The following is a 22,915-nucleotide window of genomic DNA, read 5'->3' as shown; positions in this document are numbered from 1 at the left end:
TTTTATGCATATGAATTTATATTTTAGATTTTTTTTTTTTAATTTAGTCATAGATACATAATGCCAAAAGGTGAGTCAGAAATAACAAGACAAATTGCATCCCTATTAGCGTTTTTCCTAGAGGGCAAAATTTACCCAACTGCAAAGTGTCATCTATAATATATACTTTTGAAAAGATTTTGGGGGGGTGGTTTTAGGCTGCACAGAAGGGCCTTTATGTTCCTCTTAAACTGGACTAAAGTTTCGTTTAAGTTTTACACTGGATTTTGGATTAACTCCACTTGTAAAGTGGATTGAACAAACTTAAACTGCCAGAGGAAGACTGCAAGAATCAACAATCTCAGAATGATTGAGACCTTCCACTGAAAGTATCTTTATATATGTTGAAGTGTCATACTAGATAGCACATAGATTTTATACTCAGAAATATGGGTACTTGTAGATTTTAGCAAGGCTGATTAATCATCAAAACATTGAGGATCTGTAGTTTTGGAGTTTATGTGATATAACCTCCTTTCCCTCTTGGCTCAGATGATCTGCTTCATGAATAACAGCAGGCTCTCCCAGCCTACTGCTACAATAAATATTTTGTATTAGCAAACTGGGACTGAAGATAATCTGTTTCTGAGTTTGGCCATGCACTTGCTTTGCATTCTAAAATAAGTCACAGAAAGAATTTTGTTCTTTGGGAGTGAAACATTTATAGACTTTCTGAGTACAAACAATAATAATTTTACTGTCAGGAGGAAAATTATTTTTCAGTTAATTTTGGATTTTTTGCAAAATGACTTTTCAGACTAACTGCAGTCTTACAAATTGTCTTCCTTCTTGAAAGATTTCTTCCAAAAAATGTCTCCTTGAGAGTTTTCAGACTGTAGAAAAAATGGATTTTTTTTAATTAAAAAACAACCCATGCATGCTGAGCTGATGTCTATGTGCTTTCAGAAGAGTAACTGGGGTCCAGTCCATTTCTAATACATTGATGCTAATTAACGTCATGGAATAGTTACTAAAGGTAGTGACAATTATAGTTTGATTATACTAGCTTTAAATATGTTGCGGGCTTTGATTTGTTTGGGTTTTTTTAATAGTAATTTAAGTTGAAAATAAGAGAGGAGGTTTGGAACAAATGATCCATTCAAATATATCAATCTCTAGAGAAGCTTTCTAGGGGTAATATGAATAACCTGGAAACATGGTAGGACTAGCTGGACAGATTGAAACTTATTTTTATTTATGGATTCATCAGTGCAATGATGAAGAAAGAGAAGTAAAACTAGTAATCTTTTCAAATGCTTCAGTCTACCTGCTGTTGGACAATGTTTTCAGGTCAGGGTGAATACATCTCATTTTTTTCTTTCATCACCTCAATGCATTGTTCCACATTTATTCCCTTTGGAGGTCACTTACTGGAGAGAAATAATAATACCTATTTGCTTAGATGTGATAGAAACCAGCAGTAGGAATCCCCACAAGCAACACCTTCATGGCCTGTTTTTAGCTATGAGTAGATGCAGAATTGTATTCTGAAGCTCCAGTTCTCTGGTGTACTCCTCACAGGGAGGATTATGTCTCAGTATAGAAGGAAGTCCACTGAGGGTAATGACTTAGATAAGCATTAAACTGTATGGAGAAGCAACAATTTTCTTGTCTGCTGCTCATATTTCCTGCTCAAAACAAAATCTGCTGTGAAAAATTGGTACTTATTGCATGAAGAAAAGTAAGATTAAAGTGTAGTATGATAGTTAAACAACTCTGAGTATCCTTTTATTAAAATACACTGGTTTATATTACTTGTATGAAAATTTATACAAGATCAAGTTTCCAGTCCTGCATGTATTTTAAAACTAAAAGAAGAGGAAAAGAAATATTGGTGAAGAATTTTAGACACTGAGTTTCAGTTTAGTTCCAGAAGAGCAAGAGATCAGCATCTGTCTCTTTAACGAGAATGTTATCTCTTCATCTAACTCTTACCCACTCCCCCTCCCCAACACTGAGAAAAAGTCTTGATTTTCACACCAGATGTGTATCGTAATGCTTCAGTGCAATTTCAGCAACGAAGTACAGCTACTGCAGTTTCAAGGGGGGAAAAAGGAAAATATGTAGGGTTTCGAAAGATCATGGAAACCTCAGGGTATTTGTTGGGTCCAAGCAATAAGTCTGTGCCCTAGTGTGCTGTGTGAAGGAGGAGTGTGCAGAGCAAAGGGGTGAGCTCTCAGGAAATCCTCCACAGTCTCACTGTTGAATTGTGTGGAACAGTTGTTGATTATCATATCCCCAACATTGGTGTCTCAAAGGTGTCAGCTCAGCATGAATTCTCAGTTTTGTGAGGTTTCTCCTTGGTGGATTTTTTTTTGGTTGGTTGGTTTGGTTTGGTTACTTGGGGTTTTTTTTGTCTTGTCTGCTTTATTTTTATTTTTTTTTTAATTCTACTTAAATCCTGTTCCTGTCCCTTGTATAGATGAAGGAACCTCAGCTCCTGAATGGGAGATCAAGGTGCAAATGTACGATTCAAAATTAGGATGATTGTTTGACACAAAAAGCACCCTAGCAAAAACACATGCCTGTAAATCATGTTTTCCTCTGCTTGTGCAAAACACATCTGCTTGCATTGTAAATGAGTTCAGGTTCCCACGTAGTTAACTTTACTGTTCTCTTACATGCTTTTTGTGTTTCCCTCAGGGGAAAATCTACTTTTTGTCTCTTTTACAAACATGTTTCAATAGAACTGGAAAACCAAGATGATTTGTGTTCACTGGAGATAAAAAAAGTATCCATTTATCTTCTCTTTATAGCTGTTCATATAGCACATTTATAGAAAAAGAACCTCCTTATCCTGAATATGTGCCTGACTGGTCAATGATGGCAGTAGGAATGTGGAAACAGTTAAATGGCACAACAGTTTCAAATCTTAATGAGATAAAGTGAGACGGAAGTTAATTCCTTATTTTTCTCCTTTTTTTTCCCTCATGCTTGAAATGAGGGCATGACCTAGAATGAGCTCTATTACAAAAATGGAGCTATCATTAGTAACATAGCTTTTCAAAATAGCTTCCAGTTTGAATCCAGTGCTGTTGCACTGAAGAACAGGTTTTCTTAATGAATCTGGTATGCCAGGCAGTGTTTATATAATCCACACTTAATTGGGCTGTTTCAAAAAATTGAGTGGCTTTAGAGTCTGGTCATCAGTTGACAGACAAAAGAGCAAGAGTTTAGCAATTAGCAGAGTTACTCCATCCGGTAACCTGTGCATTAGCACAGCAGGGAATCCCCTCAGTGGAGGTCTGATTCTGCTGCATATTTGGAAAGAGATTTTACGTTATTAACTTTCTAATACTGATAAAAGATTATTTGCATCCATCTTGCAGGATCAGATCCAAGGTTAGTAGGTAGTGATTCTTGTTACACAAGGTTAAAAGGTACTGGCTCTTGTTTGCCTCTGCTAAGACCATCCTCTAAGTACCTTGTAAAAGCCTGAGCAGTGTTGCCAGGAAGACTTCCCTGACACGTTTCTCGTTGTGGTTTGCAGATATCCTGACAAGGGCTTTGATGATAATTACTGCCGCAATCCTGACGGCAAGCTGAGACCGTGGTGCTACACTCTTGACCCTAACACCCCCTGGGAGTTCTGTGCAATTAAAACGTGTGGTGAGTTCAAGCAAAATTTATTACTTCCTTTTCCAAAAACTGGACACAGGTAGTTCAAGCAATATAGGACCAAAGTTAGTTCATTCACTGCACTTCACTGGCTTTTAACATATAGCCTTCAAATAGAGTTTTCTATAAAGACATTATATTTAATCTGGAGAGGAAATAAAAGATTTGTGTGTTACTTAGCACTGGAATATGTTTATATCTTATGTACAGGCAATTGCATTAAAATATAGGAAAATCAAGAACAAAAAAATGAGGCATCATCATAGATATCTCATGTATAGTATTAGTCTGGCCATTCTGGGCATCTGCATTGCAATTTGGGAGTAGATGTATGCACACCTTCCCTGCTCAGTGCAGTTATTGCTTCATCAATAGCTGTTCATTGCTTTGTTTTTCTCTCACACATTTTACGTTTCTAGGCTTCAATTTCTGCACACTGTTCAGCCTTTTGCTGAAGACATAATTATTAATTTCTTCATGGGTTTCTCTGTGATATTCAACACTCCAGTATCAAAGAACTCCACACACAATTAATTTTCATAAGTCTAATACAAGATAGTGACTTTTGTTACCCTCATTTTACAGGCAGTGAATTGAATCGAAGTAACATTAAGGTATACAAATATTGGATGCCCAGTTTAGTTCAGAACTTTCAGAGCATTCTGCAGCATGTTCTATCTTCAAAGCACAGATCCTCCTAACTTTGGTGGTAGCTCTGACAACTTTGTTCTACTTAGATAATTAGATATCTTAAATGAGCAGTACAGGGACAATGAGGAAAGTAAAACTCCCTTGAAAACTTGGATAAAATTTTCTAGACTTCCATTGTAATGCTGGGTTGAGGCAGATGGTAGAATTAAGTTTTGTTGTGACATGCTTTAATCAGGAAGCTAAGATTTACATCCCTGAAAGTACTTACCTCATTCACAGCTTGTGGGATCTACAGGTGACAGTCTCTGCTCTTATTTCCCATACTTATCTTTGCCAGATTTGGGGTCTAATTTGTTTCCCCTACTGAACTGACATGTGAAATAATCAATGTACAAGTGTGATGTTAAGGACACTCTCATAATACCTAGACAGATTTGTTTATTCTTTTTACTCAAAATACTTCGTTTATAACATCTTGAGAATAAAGGCAATTTCTGAAATCGAGGCATGACTTTAAATAAATCCATACTGTAAAATCTTGTCAGCTTCATGTGCCCCAGCCCTTTGTAAAGCCCCCTGGAATTCAGGCAGCAAAAAAGGGAAAACAGTATTTTTGGATTTTCCGTGAAGCAGAAGCAAAAGGAAGCTTTTAAAATTGCTCAGTGAAACTCAGTGTCACGCTAGCTCATGAGAAAGTCAGTTTCTCGTAGATCTGCAGTTTTGGAAATTACAATTTCCTTTGTTGTCCTGCTTCAGTTTTGACCAAAATTAAGTGTTAAAAAAAATCCTTGAAGCCAGACACTCTGCTTTTCTTCTAGCTCTAAATGTCACTTCAGTAGGCTTATGTCATTGTAAAATTAATTTGGCTCCTCTGGGAGGAAGATAGAAGAAAAAAATCAGTTCTATTAAAAAGAAAACTAAAGCTCACCTGTAACTGGATATACATGAAAATTCAAAAAAAAGGGAAAAAACAAACAAACAAAAAATAATAAGCATAAAAAGAGTGATTGTTTAATTTTCAGGGTTCTCTGCATTTTGTTGTTATTGTTATATAAATCAATTTAAACCATGAATAGGGTATCTAAAATGCAGATAAAACAGAAATCATAGTGGATCTTATAAAAAGTCTGATTCCATAATTTAATCCTCTATTTTTTTATATAACATTATCATATATATAAATAGTGGCAGGGGATGGTTGGGTGATGAAGAGGGAATGGCTCTGGCATAAACTTCTATGTATGAGCAGTTGTTAATGAAAGAAGGAAGCATGGAATTCTCCGTATTCACTTGGAATTCTTACCAAGCCAAATTATGCCATGTTTTCTGCTTCCATCACCAATAGTTCAGAATGCTCCCTCCTTGCTTATTCTTGGCTTAGGCCAGTGTAATGTCTTGGAATATCAGTCACTTCTTAGCAATTAGTCAATTTTTAAAAAATCAAGGGTTGAGTAAGAATACTCCTTATGTACTTCCTGAAGGAGAGGAATTGAACTTATTTTGCACTATTGTCTGTCATTTTAAATTTAATATAAGGTATAGTTGAAAACACTGTAAAAAAGTGAGGTTAATTTGCCACTTCAGGCAATGCTTGTAATCAGGTTCTCAAGAGACAGAAGAAATTTAACAGGACTGCTGCTTGTCAGGCACCCATTAGGTCACACCTATGTTGAAAGTCTTGCCTGTGAACTACTGTACTAATTCATGAAATTGTATCTAGAGGTATTGATAATCTTTGAGAACGGGGAAAGTTCAGTCTTCCTACTGTGACCATGGTCTTGCTTAGCACTATAATTGAATTGACTTTTCAGTTTTCATGGAATCACAGAATAGTTTGGGTTGGAAGGGACCTTAAAGATCATCTAGTTCCAACCCCCCTGCCATGGGCAGGGACACCTTCCACTAGACCAGGTTGCTCAAAGCCTCATCCAGCCTGGCCTTGAACACTCCCAGGGATGGGGCATCCACAGCTTCTCTGGGCAACCTGTTCCGGTGCCTCACCACCCTCTCCATGAAGAACTTCTTCCTGATATCTAATCTAAACCTCCCCACTTTCAATTTAAACACATTATCCCCTAACCTTTTTTAGTTAATTCTTCAAGTTAGGACTGTTTTGTTTTGTTTTGGTTTTTTTAAATTTTTGTAGGGGGTTGGTTGGTTTGTTTGTTTGTTTTAGTGAATCCATGCTTCCTTCACTTCTCTAATTATTAGATAACATATAAATCATAGGTAGCATACTAGATTTGTTATTTTCTCCTTGTAGAAGTGGTTTTATGATTAAAAAATAAGTATCCCTAAGTTATAGCTGACCGCTTCACAAAAGCAACTTTTATAAACCTTTATCCTTTGGCATTTCCTGAGCTGATGTGTCAGTGTTCTGAGGATTCACATCTGGCTTTGTTGGTCACATAAGCTTAGAGTCCGTGCAACTATGTACAGTCTGGCCTAAGATTTAGAAAATAGTAGGGTGGGAGATCTCCTACAAACTACTGTGATGTTACCTTTGTCTACCCAAGACACAATTAGAGTCCTGAAGTAAAGATAATCACCAAAATGAAATTAAAAAAAAAAACCCACAATGCCATGATTTTAATGTTGTGAAAGCCTTTTGTCTCATTTCTAGGCAAAAGTTGACTGAATTAATTGGAAATTCTTTCTTTCATCTTCCGTTGCCACGTATATTGAGATCAGTGGAAAGTTCACATGCAAAACTGTATTTTCACTGCATAAAACTGTAGGTCTTTGGAGATTACCTAAGAAATCTCTATGAGGAAGAATACAAAAGTAGTGATCCTGAAAGTGCTTAATCCAGCAGATATTTTCAAAGGATGTTTAGCACAGGCATGTGCATTGCCCTCTAGAGAAGATGTGATGCTTCCTAGTGCTTTCCTTTATCACCCAAAAGAAGGAATTTATTGCTGATATTACTGTTACAGCACCAGCTCAGTGACCAGAACACCAACACAAAATATCAGAATCCTGTTTTCAGTTTTCTGTCTTTCTTGAGGCACATAGAAAAACTGTTTTCCCATTTCCTAGCAGGGAGCCCAAAACACTAGGCCATTCTGGGTTTCAGTGGCTGCTCCATTTGCTGAAGCTGTGGCTGTGTGCAATCTCATTATACTAAAAAGAAAACATCATGAGTTATATGTCTTTATAACTTTGTGGTTTGGATTCTCACACAGGTTTTTAATTCCTATGCTGAGGACTGTTTATATATTTTACAAGAAATACTAATTAGAAAAAATGCTTTGCAAATCCAACTGCTTGGACCGTATACAGAAACGTAGGTGTCCCCTCTTTGAGGGAGTGACCACAAGGCAGCATGCTGCTTGTGGCTTTTGCTACATGTCATGAGTGCTAGTATGCTCTATAGCCAAAATGCTGACAACAGCTCATATACAAAATTTTCAGCAAAAAAGTCAGTGGAAGGAAGCATTCAAAAAATAAATATGTTTTTAAGACTGAAGAGACAGGAGGGCATTGTAACTTTATTTCCAAGCACAGAAGGCAGCTTTAAACAGTGTGGCTTCCAGCCAGGGCTGTGAGAAAGAGATGACAGGAACAATTAGGGATTAGAGATGGTTCAAGCTGCAAAAATTGGATCTGGATTAAGACTTCAGGGACCCCAGGATTGGTTTGAAGTTGCTCACATATGTGTCTGTGGATTTGGCTTGAGACAACTTTCAGTTAGAAGAGGGGATAAAAGGACAACTATAACAGCAATAAAGAAGTGTAGGCTAAAATGAAGAAATGGAAGCAGTGACAGCAAATATGAAAAAGGAAAATTATGGTTACTTTGACATTAATGAGGACATGGACTAAAGAGAAGATAGGAGTGAGGAACTAATATTGCTTTTAAAAAAAAAAAAAAGAAAAAGGATAGCTTCACTTCTGCGGATGTGGGCTATGACAGAGGTGCTGAGACCCACAAATGAGGAAGAATCTGAGAGCTGCAGAGCTTTATGGGATTATTGTGGTAAGGACAGTGTTTGGTTGCTGCCTACCTGATTTCTAACCAACCCATCTGATTACACAGATTTAGCCTTTGCTATCAGTACTCATAGGCAATAGGCAGGGGTGACTGGAGCCTGAAAAACCTTGAGAGAATTCACTAAGTGTCTAGGTTATGGTTAAAAGCAAGTAATGAAACAGCAAAATTGAGAATCTAGGTGTCAAATGAAGCATTGCGGTGTGCCTACAGCTTTTGGGAAGGCAAAGAGTCACCAATATTAGATTACTTATCCTTTAGAAGCAGAGATTTCAACTGTCCATTTGAATGTGGAGTTCTGATTAAAGAGTTATTTGTTGAATCATAGTATGTAAACATATAAAAGTGACACTCAGTTGAAGCTTAATATTTATGTAAGATAAGGATGTTTATAGAAAGGAGGCAGTGAAAAGAGACTGATGTTTAGTAGCTGATAGAGTGGTGCCTTCCACCTCACTTCACTTGGAGGCGTAGCTGAGATCCAGCACTCATTGTGTATGCGACAGTTTAATCTACATTTCTTCAGAAAGGATCCTTCTCAGATCCTTTTCATCATTTCTATGACAGCTTTGAATGTGAGATTAACAATTTCTGAACCTGCAGAGAATTCTTAATGGTAAAAATTTTGATCCAGTTTTTTAAAATATTTATTTAATCTGGAAGTTTTTTGGATTTAAAGCCTAGTTGTAGATATTGGAACAACCTGGAAAGTTCTCTTTGTGCTCAAGGACAAATGAACTGTAGGTGTCCCGATTTAGGTGATAGTGAGTTCTTCAGTATTGTGGTTCTTGAGTTTGGGTCTAATTTATGTCTTTACTTTCTCATATTCTTTTACTGAAAAAAAACCCAAAACACTAGGAATCAGTGTTTGGGTTTGGATTCCTCCTCCCCTCCATGTTTCATATACTGTGGCATAGTACATTGAAGGAAACATGTTGAAAAAAAAAGAAAGAAGAGCCACTATCATACTACCCAGAACTGTAGATCACATTGCTTGAGGTAGGGATGCCTGGAGGCAATATAACAGAGCATGAGCATATTCTCCCCATGACATCACTCACGTTTCTTACTGACATTTGCAGAATCACATGGATCATGTTTAATGAGGGCTTTGCTGTGTTTAGAGTACTTTCTTTACTGGGTTAGGCACTTATCTTTCAAAATTTACTTTTAAAAATATTTTGTTGCAGATCAGGACACATTTTCCTTTTGTTGACTGACACACTAGGAAAGACATTGCAACAATAAAAAGTAGGATTTTTTGAAGTAATTTAGGACTCTGCCTGTGGTCCAACTATGCCTTTTTCAAAAAATACATAGATAGTATTACCATGAAAGAACAGGAATACTCCAGCAAAATCCCTAACTTCTTTTAAGTCAGTAGGAGTTTCACCATTGACCTAAAATTTGTGCAGGATTTTCTTCTGGGTCATTGGGATTAAAGACAGAAATAGTACTCTGACTGGTTACTTCAGCTGTAGAATGACTCAAGGCCCCTGCTGATTCCCTCATGCTGGCATTACTGTGAGAACCAGGACTAAGACAACTATCTGTGGCTTTACACATGAAACTCTGGATAATGTTTCATCTCTTTACTTAAGCATCTATGAATGCATGAGCTGGCCTTTATTAATAAAGTTATGTATTTTTAAGTATCAAAATAGGGAGAATTTCATGGAAAAAAGGGAACCTTCGCATTATTGCACTTTGCTTGGGGACTTCAGAGTGAACATGTGAAGGTAGAAATGCTACTAACAGGAAATCCTCAAGTAGCCTTCTAAATTACATGCTTAATTTGAGTCATCCAGAATACCAAAAAAAAAAAAAAAAAATTACAACAGCATTCAAAAGTAGCCAAATGTTGCTGGACAATTGCCAAATTCTTCTGTTTATAATGAAGTTCCATACAGGAATAAAAAGCAACATCTAATTATTAAATCATAAATAGTAGTCTTTTATAAGATGATATTTTGTGGGGTCTTCCTTTAACAGTACTTTTTGTCTCACTTCAGAACCATAAAAGCTGAATCGGAGTTCAAAAAAGAAGGGTACTTCTAATATGAAATTAAAGTATTATATGTCTGCATCGTAAAGATTGCATATTGAATTTAAATTCATCTTCTAACTTGATTCATGTCTCTCACTGGATCAAGCCTTTGGAGTTGCAGGTCTTAATTTATATCCTAGAGGAATTGCTAGGATAAGGGTGGGAATTCAGCCTTCCTGATTTTTAGCCTGATCTTCTTTATGCCTTGTAAGAGAGTGGGGTCTCAGGACTCTTCATCAATGCTCTGCACATTTGATATTCATGCTCAGAGCTATTAAACTTTAGAAAATTATCTATGTAGGTGACAGGAGTAATTAGCCTCAAGAACAAGACCAATACTGAATGGACATGACTACTTAAGTTGTAGGCTTGGACAACCTGGGCATTTCTTAAAGTTTAGCAACTGACTTAAGGTCTGCAGAGCACCTCTGTAATGCCTGGTGAGACAGGCACTGCTCCTCAAACTTTTTCATGTCCCTGTACACATCCAGCCCGCCTTTCAGTCACATGAACAGGAATGCTATTCCCATCATGCCTGTTTGTGGAAATCACTAGCTGAATGATTTCTTGAGCCTTTTTTGACAATTTTTGAGCTTTCTGTGTGACTCAAGAGCAAGAATGGGAAAGGTTGTTTCTGAGGACACAAGCCCTCAGAATTCCAGAATTAGATTGCAGAAGTATTTTGGAGTCTCATTTGTCATGTTTGAAATTATACATTGTAGGAAATGCAGGTGGTATAGAAATAAGAGCTTGGGGAGGGTTCTGTGGACATTTTTGAATGATAGAATTGCTTTTTAAATTCAAATAAAAACATTTTAGTGATCCTCTTCATCACTAGAATTCTTATGTAGAGTTGACACAATGTAGTAGTAGCAGATAACCCATGATACGTGGCAGATTTTAAAATACTTTCTCTTATCCATTTTTATGTAAGTCTTTTGCTTGGCTGTGCAAGTATTCAGGACAATGTGAAAGTTGAGTTTGTCTGGTTCCTTTAAACAGGATGTGAAATCACTGTCCAGGCAGATAGTGTAAGGTTTAGTGATGAGCTGTGTATCTGTAGACGTCTAAGAAGGAATGCTCTACAAAATGACACTATGCTCTTGCTTAAATCAATCGATGCATTAGTTATTTGATTTCAGATATGATTTAAAAAATGTCTGAAATACATAGAATTTACATAGAATGATACATGAACACCAACCTAATTATGTTTTCCCTGGTATAACTGAGTATGGAGTAGATGTATTATATGGTTGAAATAGTAACTTCTGTGTATAAATAAAGCCTTTGAAATAGCCTGTATTATGTTGAACTTCCATGTATTATTACTGTTATTTAAGAATTATTTTTGCTAAATGTATATAGTTGTAATTTATTAAATTACTTAGGACATATTATACAGCCAAGATGCCATATGTATGTTGAAACTTATCATGGTAGGTAACTCTTTATTTTTTTTCCAAATTATACATCACATCTCTTTCCTCTTCAATAAAAGCATTGCACATATTTTTTGAAAAGACTAGTATGTTTTTGAATATGGCACAACTGTGTTCAATCTAATCAGTTTAAGAGCTATTTTATAGTATAATTCCATTTTGTTTTCAAATATTAATCATGATGAAATACGGAAATGTGCAGCTATGTATTTGTACTAGATGTATGAATTTGCCATTTTGTTGTTCTATTATTTAGAGAGTATTAATAATTAAAAATACAGTTATTAGCTGCAAACCTGTTTGATGAAGCCACTACAAAGGATGCTGCCTGCAGAAGCCTGCTTGTGATACTTGCAGTGCCATTTCCTTTTTACTTTGGAATGAGCTTGGAACTCTCAATCCCATTGAAACAGGACAGCCTTATCAGACAAAGTGCCTTGGGAAGAATGGACAAAAAAATAATTTGACTGTGAAACACTGATGTAAAAACATCAAACAGATGAAGAGAAAAAGGGAAATTTTCTCCAGAGTGGAGAAGTGTATAATTCAACTGCACAACTTGAAGTTATCTGACAGGGAACTGATCTTTAATGTAGAAGATTAGACTGCAAATCAGCCAAACCCATCTGTTATGACATTTGGTTTTCCTAAGATCCATATTCTCTGCAAGTTCACAGAACTGGCTCAAGTTACCAGGAATGAACTATATTATGAGTAATACACAAATATTGTTCAAGTTGCTGAACCATTTGAAGAAAACTAATTTTAAAACTTTATTAACATACTTACTGCTGGCAACTCATACTTTTAAAGTAATTAATAAAATTAGTCCTGTGATCAATAACAATTGCCAACAGATGGGTAGTTACTTACAAAAATATTATGTTGGGAGCTTTTTGGGACATTGTAGAAGTGTTGCTCTTATTGTAGTGTATTTAGTTTTGTGCTACTCTGTATATATCTGATGCAATATCTGTGCCATTAATTTGCAATCATGAAAATTGCATAAGAAATAAAAAGGCTTTCAAGTTATGTGAATGAGTCATTTAAAAAACCACTGTTTTTCTGAATTTGGTTCAAGACAGCCCACACCATGGTGAATGCAGAGCATATCAACATCTGTAAAAGATCTTGAGTCTGATGAATTTGTTAGTCTTTAAAACATTTGTCTCTCTGTAGAGAATACTGATCTTTGATTTCCAAAAGCTGGGCGCTTTTTTTTTTTTTGTCCCCTCTAACTATATGAGGCATAATAAGAGAAACTTCAAGGAGGATTTAGAAAATTACATTATAATAAGATTTATCTTTTTCCCTTTTTTTTTAATCTGCATCTTTTTTCCTGTGACTTGATATTTTCAGAGTTCTTTGGAGAAAGCCAACCAAGTTTTAATCCTGCAAACATGTATTACGATGTTTAACAGTGTGCAGATGGGTGGTCATGCAGTTTTGTAAAGCTAAGCAAATGAGAAAGTATTTGCTGAAATGGAAAGAGTAACTAAGACTATCTTTTGACCTCCAATGATATAGCATAGGCCAGGTGTCTCACCAAACACAAGCTCTTAAATGTTGCAGATTTTTTGCCTGCAAGTGGATAAACTACCATAAGGTCTAGCACCTATTTTGACTTATGGGTTATGTGAATGTGAAGAGGAGAAAATTATCCTGTAAAAGACAAGAAATTGGCAATTTCACCAAAGAACTCCAATTATTACAATTTGAACCGCAATATAGAGTTTAAACCTGACATCCTGAGCCAGACTCAGTCATAAGAAAATGAAACATCACTTCTGCTCTGAATCTGCAGATGAAAGCGTTGTGAACAGCACAGAGGCGGCAGCTGAGACATCAACATGCATTCAGGGACAGGGTGAGGGTTACCGTGGCACAGTCAACACCATATGGAGTGGAATCCAGTGCCAGCGGTGGGACTCCCAGTTTCCTCACCAGCACAACATCACTCCCGAGAACTTCAAGTGCAAGTGAGTAGGGATATGTGGGTATTAATACAGTGGGAAAAGAGTTTAGATTTGGATTCTTTAGAAATTCATGCTACCAAAGTAGACCACAGGATGCCTGTCCCTGCTCTGTGACTTCTGATGCATTCACTCAACTTGCTGAAGCTAGAAACCATTTGAATATGGGAAAATCAGTTCTTCAAATCTCAAAATATTAGTTCTAGAGGAACTTGTGTGAAATTGTAGGGGGTTTTATGCACTTTTTCTTTAAGCCTGTATTCACCAATGTAATTGATTGTAAAGTATACAGAGGTTTTCCAGACGGGAACCTGAATCCCAAAAGTGCTGGTACATTACTATTGTTTTACTATCATGGAGTTAAGTATTTGTTCACAGCTTGGTTACTGACTTTAGCTTGATATGTCCTAAAGGTTACCTAAATGCTATCTCCTTGGCAATACTTAACAATTATAGTATTTGACAACACTTATTTTCCATCTTTTTGATCCATTTTTTATTTCATCAATAAATATATTTGCATGTATAGGAGTGCTTTTATCTGAAGGACCACTGGTCATCTAACCTTTCTGTACAGTTCATAAACTCCCAGGATGTGAATAATTTACTTACTTTCCACAGTAACCTTAATCATGCTCTTTCAGTCCTTTTTTCAAACTGAGCATAGAGGAAACCTATCTGACCAGCATGGATCCAGAGCCCATTTTGTATTAAATGTCTTTATTGATAGCTAAATATCAGTCTGGGCTTCTGTTGGAATTTAATATTGTGGATTTTTCCAAGTAAAGAAAATATTCCAGTCTGAATTTGGATTATTTCTCTAACACTAGCTTGTTTAAGCAAAAAATAAGGTTTGTTGTCTTAATCCCTTCACTACTGTTGTTCAGTTAATTGATCAAATACCGTGCATTGTAACACATCTACTGAAAATATAATAATCCTCACTATAATGGAAAATAGGACTGATCCTAAGCCTCTTCTGTTGATCTCAGGACCATCTTGAATTCACCTGGAAGTTAGTGATTGAGCCTGATCCTATAGGTTTTTCTCGGACAAACCCCCACTTAAACCAGTTTGCACTGTACCCATGTAACGCTGCTGCAGGGTTAGGCCCTCCTGCAGTTTTAACAATGCTCCTAGCAGTGTAGAGAGGCTAACAATATTAGGACTGCTTATTCCACTGATGTTTGAAGGCATAGTGGCTATTCAGACCAACAGTTTGAGTAAAAGCAACAGAACCATAGGTACACATGTTCAAAACTCACATGAGTATGAATTACAGTATTAGGCCCATTCTTTCCATAATCTGTTGTCAGTAAGTGCTGCAGATAGAAAAATACAGTGAAATATGGAGATGCACAGAACACGGCAACAGCTGTCAGGAGATGGAAAAATAAAACTTACATTTAAGAGGTCTGACTATTTCATGCAAGCTGCGAGAGACATTTAAAGATGTTCCCTTGTGACTAACTTTTACTTTAAAGGTAACAGCTGTATAGAATTTCCATATACATTTTTTATATTCCAAGATTCAGTTTCTTAAATGAATCACTGACAGTCTACAGGACTGTTTGTCTAAACTCAGCAGAACCATTAAAAAGGCAGGGAATTTTGAGCACTTTAGTAATGTTTGTATTTAAAAGCATTTCTAATAGATTGCAGGTGTATTCAATGTCAGCTTGCATGCAAATTTTGTGGAGAATCCTGAATTAAAAATAAGCTATATTGAAAATATTGTTAATCTTCAAATGAAATCTTATATCCAGTCAAAACATAGGTCCACTGAAAATGAATTCCCATAACCATATTATTACAATTACTATACTTTCCTGGACACTGTGTTCTTACTGGCTCCTTGTCTCCTTGCAGTTGACACTGATCAGTAACATACAGACATTAAGGAGCCTATATTAATGCTAATTCATAATAAAAAGCAATAGAATTTATCAGTGGTTTTAGGTTATTCCTGTTGTGATTTAACATATTTATTTTTATAGGGATTTGAGGGAGAACTACTGCCGAAATCCAGATGGATCTGAATCACCCTGGTGTTTTACCACTGACCCAAACATCCGTATTGGTTATTGCTCCCAGATTCCTAAGTGTGGTGTATCAAATGAACAAGGTAACAGAGGGAAGGGTGATAACGTGATTTTAAGTGAATGCTGTTCTGTTCCAAACAGCAGATAGGCAGGCTTGAAAACTGGAGAAGTTGGTCTCAGTACATCTGTATTACACCTGTGTAAATCCACTTTAACTTTATTTGCATACTTGGGATTCATCATGGTGTAAATGAGATTCATTTCTCAGTTCATGTTTCTATTCCAGCAGGGAAAACTACAGCAAAGATTTGATATTGGATCTGATTTTTATACAAGGTGAATCTGCATGCTGTTTTATATTAGCTGGAGAACTGATCCACTGTCATACCTTTCTTAGTCTGAAAGGTCTTTTTCCAGATCTGAGTTGATTTCTTGGGTTCACAGTGTTTTTATAATGGAATATGAGGCCACAAAAAGCAATTTTATAAATTTATGTTCTAAATATACCCCCTTGTCTTAAAGGAGTTGATCTGAAAAAAACCCACATGGGAATTCCTATATAGCCTCTTTGCTTCTAGCCTTTACCTCTGACTGTGGAGTCCACTCTGAGTCTTCAGGCAAATATTGTTTTTCCCACAAGGTCTTGGTATTAGTCTAAGGAGTATTACTGCATCCTGAGAACTGATGCCAAACAGCATAAACTGAGGCTAGGACTCAAATATATGACCCTACATCAGGCTGCATTAAGATCTTAATGTTTAAATTTTAGCCATTTTTTCTCTTAAAATTTGAAAGAGTTGAAGTTGCAAGAGTTCTCTCAGAGAAAGTACTGGATGTTTACTTTCATTCTGTATTTTGTGTAAAGTATCAATTATTAAAAAATAAAGATACTGATGAATATGAAATTAAATGCTTTGTACAAGAAGTGTTCATAGTAGTGATCATTTTAAACAATCCTTTTGAAAAGTTTCAAGAAGGCTTGCGATAAAAGCTTATGAATTAAACATGACTTCTGCTGCAGTGAACAGGCAAGATTTTGAATTACATTAAAATTAAAGTCATACTGATTTTTGATTTTGCCAAAGTAGAACTTAAGTCTAGACTTATATACTGTTGTCAGTATCCAGAATCTACACAAAGGTAAGTAGTTTCAAATAGGCTGAGTAACTGGTTTTTTTGAAGAGGGAGGATTAAGGAGAAATTTTTGCTTCGTTTTGTGTAAAACCGCTTAAGACAACTTTTAGAATATTCTGTGTGACCCTTCTAACTTAAACATAAAATAACTATTTATGAAAGAAATTGTCCCAGTTTATCTAAGTAAGATAAAATTTAAAATGCCATTGTGCTGAGAATGAAGGCATCAAGCAGGAGATTACGTATCTGAATTTAAAAACTTCCTCCCATTTTCTTTCTGATTTGATTTATAAAGTCGTCTGATTTATATTTTATAGTGTTTGCTTAATATTACATTTGTCTATAATTATTTGAATTACTGATGGAAGGGAAGAGTTTTCTTTCAAGTGTTGCCCAGTCACTCTCCACTTCTTTTTGTCTCAACTTTCTTATTCAGATTGTTATCGGGGAAATGGCAAAAGTTACATGGGGAATCTGTCCAAGACAAGGTTTGGGCTAACTTGCTCCACATGGGACAAGAATATTGAAGACTTACGTAGGTATGTACATATGAAACAGAAAGAGATGGTTCAGTGAGTCCTGAATAAATACTGCCTCCAGATGGCATCTCTTTTTCTTCTGCAGTGATCTAAAATAGCCCCTTATGCCCTGGAGCTTTAGTATCTTTTTTATCTTTTTTTTTTTTTCTTTCGGTGTTTAAATATATTATGCAACATGTCTTTGTTAAAGCTAACCACTAATTGCAGGATTTGTGAAGCTTCTTAGTGTTTAGTTTATTGACTTGTTTATTACCCTATCTTTGTCCTTGGAAGGTTTGGTCTATGAGAGGATAGCAAGAATAAAGCAGGAAATGATTATCTCATCATTCTGGTCCCATAGCTCATGCTGCTTCAAGCAGGATGTTGGTCTTGAAGTCATGTAAAGTTCCTTGCAGCCTGAAACTGAATCTTGAGTCTACAATCCAATGACACTGACATCAAATGCAGTTAAAGCAACATTCAGTTTCTCTTGTTTATCATTGCTTTGGCTTTATATTCAAGTAGAGGAAATGACAAGTTACTTAAAGGTATTTGTTCAAGCAAAAATGAATTAGCAGATTCATCAGTACAAACGTAGTTGCGAGTTTCCAAGACTTTTTCAGTCATGCCAGGATCCTCAGTGTTGTCTCTGCTGGTTTAGAACAATAGATTAATAAATGCAGGGGTGACAAGAACAATGACTTCCAGGCACCACACAAAGACAGAGATTGTAAAAAATTTTACTATATATGAGATATTACACACATTAGTGGCCTAGATGGAAAGAGCTTTCCCTTCGTTTTCCTTCAGCTTCTGAAGGCGATGTCGTTATGTCTATGTTGCTTTCAGTACTTGTTCTTGAGCCAGTGCTCATAATCACCGCAGTGATAGAGCCCAACATATTAGCTATTGCCCTCTGGAATTTGGCTGTCCCTGATTCCTACTGCTGACTTGATGGACAAGTCAGTAAGTCAGCCTTTGGGTAAGCTATATTGCAAAAGGCAGACTTCAGTGGCACTGTCTGGAAATGCCAACCGGACTGTATGGGGTTTTCCCCACACAGGGTCAGAGTCAGCATATATATTCCACTGTGCTGTCCATGTAGGGAGGCAGGGGTTTAAGATCATGACTTCTGAGAGCTCTGATAAGTCTTGTTAGCTGTAAATGAGACAGCTTGGACCTACTGGATGCTTCATGCAATTGCATTCACATCACCTTAAACACAGATCAGCCTTTCTTCTGTTACTCCCATAAGTTTTCCATCTGGGAACCTTTTTTGGGAGTTACTTGTCTCACTTCAGCAGTTGCTCTGGTTATGGGTGTGCTAGAAGCAGCATGCATAGTTGGTCATGAACTAAAAGAGCAATGGAGCTGTAACTCGGGAAGCCAATATGTTTCTGTCTGACAAGACAGAAATAAAGAGCTTTGTTTCCTTGAGATTGTCACCCCAAACTTTCACCTTTAAAATGCCTTGTGTAGGTTTGCCACTTTGGTGGCCTATCACTGCAATTTGTCTGAGCCATTCATCCTTTTCCTTGCCTGCTGCTCAGCCTTGCTAACTTTCTTGTGTATGTCTTGCCTTTTACTGAGATTCAGCTTTCTTTGCAGATTCTGTGCTCCCTTGTGTTAACGGTTAATCTGCAGAGAGAAGGTACCTGTGCTCCCGAAGAGGCCTGCAGATTTGCTGAGGGCAACACAGACCTTATTCTTAACAGTGTAAAGAACCCTCCTCAGGGTATCCAGAGATTTTGAGTGGAAGATCTAGAAACTTCCCAGCTGTCCAGTTGACACAGTGCTTAAAATACCAACCAGAGGAAACTTGGACCCAGATTCAGCAAATATTTGGGTCTCATCTTTCCTTTGATTTTAACCAGTCTTAAACCCTGACCTGTAGGCTTCTCAATCAGCTAATATTGCAATGTGGAGCAAAGCAACATTTAACCTTTGAAAATTTGGGCTATAGTATAAAGCTTTTCAGCACTTTGAATTTTTTTCCCTGTAGGCATATACAAATATTCAGAGAACCAGATGTTAGTAAACTGAAGAAAAACTATTGCCGCAATCCAGATGATGATTTTCATGGTCCCTGGTGTTACACAGATGATCCTCTCGTTCCCTGGGATTACTGCCCTATTTCTCGATGTGAGTACATGGTATGCCTCAGGCATTGTCAACTGTGCAGTCCCAGTAAAGCCCTGATGTCACATGTGTATGCATACCTTTCTGCTGCCACTTGTGGCAGCAGAAAATGTGTAATTCTACCAGGAATCAATTGTGCATGACCAAGAAAGAATGGACAGAAGCTGCTTGTGCAATATATGAACAAGGGGTCCTTTTCCTTGACCAGCCTGGAGATTTCAAGGCTTATTTATGCAGCAGGAGCATAAAAGGGCAATTAAAGATGGTCAAACATTTTTCCAACAGATCTAGCAATTGAATGAGGGCTGGATGGAGACAAGGAATTATCTAGTGGTCAGAATGCTGGCTGTGGCCACAAGAAACCCAAGGACAGTTATCTTCTGTGCTACAAAGCTTCATAGTCTCCTTGTGTGTTCCATGTTTGTTTGTAAAGTTAGGATAACTCGTTATATATGTACTGAAGTGTATATGTGCTATATAGATTAGATTCTGCTTTCGGATGCTTATGGGATAATTTAACTCCTGCCAAGACATAGAGACATCACTCCTCCAAAGTTACATGTTAAAATCTAAATATCTTAAATAAACAGAATTAAAACTCCCAGGGAATTCAATAATAAACTGACATTAAGTGGAAAAAAGATAGATTTATGCCGAAAAATGTGCAATTCACATTTATGATCAAAATTTTTCTCTTCAGTTCTTATTCGTGAATTGCTGCAATTTATTTCCTGGGAGAACATTTAAATTGTTAAACAGGCTTTTGAATGCATGTCTCTGATCTCTAGAGGTTAAGTATAATGTTACATTCATTACCAGCAGCAATCTGCTGCCTTCCATCATAGTCTGAACTGCAACATCTCTAAGAAGTGATATTTGAAGTCTCAGGTGATACTTTGGCATCTATGTGAAGCGTAAACAAACTGTGAAAAAGGTTATTTGTGTCAATGTAGATAAAAAACAACAGATGAAGAAATATAAATATTTTTTACCCACTTTGAGTTCAGTATCTGGATCTATGAATTCCTAAGGAAATATTCACAACAATCATTTGTAGGGTATACAACAATGGTAAGTGTTATGATTTCCTCAGTCAAACTCCAGAGCTGGAATATATATTTATTACAATTGTAACTTTGTGGACTAGTATTAAACTACTACTAGCTCACTCAGGTACTCATAACCAGCTTAACCAGCACAGATAAAATGCTGGCAGTTCCTAAATGTGCTTAATTGGCATCTGTATAGATATGCATACACACACACACACACGTTTAACTATGTATAGAACTGTATACTTTTATATATAGATATATTTCCTTAATGATGGAAATCTAGTTAGATCACTGTTTAACTTTTACCTGTGTAAATTTCCAGTAGCTACACCTGTACCTCTAGTTCACTCTGCAGACCTCATTAAAGGCAAAAATTTTGAACCAAGTTTAAGGAACCTTATTGTAACTGTACTTGGACTTGGAATGGATGGAAAAACCAAACCATATTCTGGGGGAGCACATATTGATAGGGATAAGTTTTTGCTGATAGCAGCATGTAAGGACTTTTCAATTTTCAAAGGTTTTTAAGGAAATGAGAACTTTTCATTGGATTGGATTTGGATTTAAACACGACTTCTGTACTTCCTGAAAACTTATAGAGAAAGGTCACAACTTCATTTTTCAGCATTTGCTGGTTTGAATGAAACATGTAATTTGAACATGACAGATAGTCTGATGTATTCAGGATTCAGCCAAGAAGTGCTTGAAACCCATGTTGCAGAATGCTTCTTTTTATTTCATTATATTGGAAAGGAATTCTACCTTCTTGTTAATCCTTAACAAACTGTGCTTTTGCAGGGTAATTAAAAAATCACTGAAGTTCTAAACTCTGTGAAATATTAAAATTAACAATATGTCATTTGCTGTTTACTTTTACTCTATTTAATTTTTAGTTGTGCTTTAATTTTGTGTTAAGGATATCTTATGTGTCTGTCTAGGTGAAGGTGATACAACACCTGCTACAATCAGCTTGGATGGTAAGTAAGTTTTCAGATATACTATGCAGTACCTGTATTGTATCCTCTAAGACTAACCATTTCTTTCCCACTGGGAAACAAGAGAAAGATCAGTTAAAGATGAAAAAAACCTCCAACATACAACTTGGGAAAAACTGCTTTTACAAGAGGAAGGTGTAGAATAACTATATTACACTTCTTTCCTCACCATCCTGTATTGCCAGTGGTGAGATATGGTAATAATTTTCAGTGTTTCATAGCTATGTACATTTCTGTAATAAACCTATTTAAAGATATGTATTGTATATTTCCTATGAATATTTATAGAAGTAGTTTTGATGCTCTAGAAATATATTTCAGTAGTGCGGGAAAGTTAATCCATTATAAGTATTGACCTTCTTGTGGTCCTTATGTGCAACTGTACAGGTTTCCTACTGCTGTTTTTAGTAAAATGTGATCTCTGGACCTGCTTTCAGATACTGTCATTCCTTGTGCCTCAACAAAACATTTGAGAGTTGTAAATGGAATCCCAGCACAAACTAATGAAGGATGGGTGGTTAGCTTGACATACAGGTAACTGTCACTTTGAGTAAAAACCATTTGGCTCATACCATTGAATGTTATTGAAATGTGTTCTATATTAAAAAAATAAGTAGGAGCTATAGGGATATCCTTTTCATTGTGTAAAACAAGACCCTGACATGCACAGCTGGAAATGTGTATTACATTATGACAGATCTTACTTGCTTCTGTGTAAAAGCCAGAACACAGAATTACTGTTTCCTATGTTCATTACTCTAGGCAATAACTCATCAGCTGGAAGTGTGAATCATTAATGTATAATGGGAGACATAACTTGGGCATCAGCCCCATATCTTCTATCATAAAAAAAAAAAAAGAAGGGTTTTTTGTCTGCTGGTACAACCTAAAATACACCTCATTTCTATTAGCTTATGATTCATCACCTCTTTTAAAATCATGTTGTAAAGTAGGTTTTAAATGAACAATTGGAATAAAGGAAAAAATAAACCCCATATTTTCTACACTGCTTCATTTCTAGAAAATATCTGGGGTCCAGCCCATTATTGGTAGTTTTTGCATCTTATGAGCTCCAATCAGAGCTAGACCTTTCTGGAAGTCCAACAAATGGTCCAGAAAGATATTTCTAGAGGAACACCACTCTATTCCTAGACTAAATAACCAGATGGGTGGGCTGAATCACTCTCTAGAAAAGTTTGGTTTTTTACTATTTTTAAAGCAGCCTTGATGTTGGAGGAACTTTTTGACAGGTAAGGTGAATTACATCTGGG

General features: G+C 36.4%; 1 protein-coding gene across 1 annotated transcript in view; it reads left to right on the top strand.

Moving 5' to 3' along the window:
* The window catches only part of HGF (hepatocyte growth factor (hepapoietin A; scatter factor)), a 46,923-nt gene that overhangs the window by 16,567 nt on the left and 7,441 nt on the right, over window positions 1–22,915 (top strand). The window contains exons 7-13 of the mRNA XM_010150585.1: window positions 3,530–3,648; window positions 13,593–13,767; window positions 15,759–15,886; window positions 17,374–17,476; window positions 19,458–19,597; window positions 21,588–21,626; window positions 22,082–22,178. Of these exons, the coding sequence (XP_010148887.1) occupies window positions 3,530–3,648; window positions 13,593–13,767; window positions 15,759–15,886; window positions 17,374–17,476; window positions 19,458–19,597; window positions 21,588–21,626; window positions 22,082–22,178 (801 nt within the window). The remainder of the gene's footprint in view (window positions 1–3,529; window positions 3,649–13,592; window positions 13,768–15,758; window positions 15,887–17,373; window positions 17,477–19,457; window positions 19,598–21,587; window positions 21,627–22,081; window positions 22,179–22,915) is intronic.

Source organism: Eurypyga helias, unplaced genomic scaffold (assembly GCF_000690775.1).
Source record: "Eurypyga helias isolate BGI_N326 unplaced genomic scaffold, ASM69077v1 scaffold13564, whole genome shotgun sequence".
NCBI classification, from domain to species: domain Eukaryota; kingdom Metazoa; phylum Chordata; class Aves; order Eurypygiformes; family Eurypygidae; genus Eurypyga; species Eurypyga helias.
This window is presented reverse-complemented; position numbering and strand designations above follow the sequence as displayed.